Genomic DNA, 344 nt, shown 5'->3' with positions numbered 1-344 from the left:
TCCCTCCCGCCCCCCGCGGCGCTGGGGCAGCTGCCCCCCTCCCCGCACGCCCGGCACGGAGGGCTGGGGGCTCTGCAGCCAAGCGGGGCCCCAGCATCGGCCACCCTTTGCCGGGTTCTTCACCGCAGGACGAGAGAGCTCCAAGCACCGCGTAAGTGTGTTTCCACGCGCGGCGGCTCCTCGTGGTGGCCACCGACCCCCGTGGGTCCCCTACTCCACCCACGTTGCTGCAAGAGCCCGGGGCTCTTTGCTTTTGCAGCACCCTTTGCCCTGGGGCCCCCCAGCCGCCGTCGCTGCTCCCCTGATGGGCACCCCGGCTGCTTTCCACCGGGGCATGGGGGGGG

At 73.0% G+C, this 344-nt stretch overlaps 1 protein-coding gene across 1 annotated transcript in view; it reads left to right on the top strand.

Annotated features, from left to right (window-relative positions):
* Positions 1–29: 29 nt before the first annotated feature.
* The window catches only part of STAC3 (SH3 and cysteine rich domain 3), a gene marked incomplete at both ends in the record, with an annotated part of 4789 nt that continues 4474 nt past the window's right edge, over positions 30–344 (top strand). Inside the window, 1 exon segment of the mRNA XM_009641775.2 lies at positions 30–151. Within this exon segment, the coding sequence (XP_009640070.2) occupies positions 30–151 (122 nt within the window).

The sequence above is a fragment of the Egretta garzetta genome, unplaced genomic scaffold (genome assembly GCF_000687185.1).
Source record: "Egretta garzetta isolate BGI_Z169 unplaced genomic scaffold, ASM68718v1 scaffold157, whole genome shotgun sequence".
NCBI classification, from domain to species: domain Eukaryota; kingdom Metazoa; phylum Chordata; class Aves; order Pelecaniformes; family Ardeidae; genus Egretta; species Egretta garzetta.
This window is presented reverse-complemented; position numbering and strand designations above follow the sequence as displayed.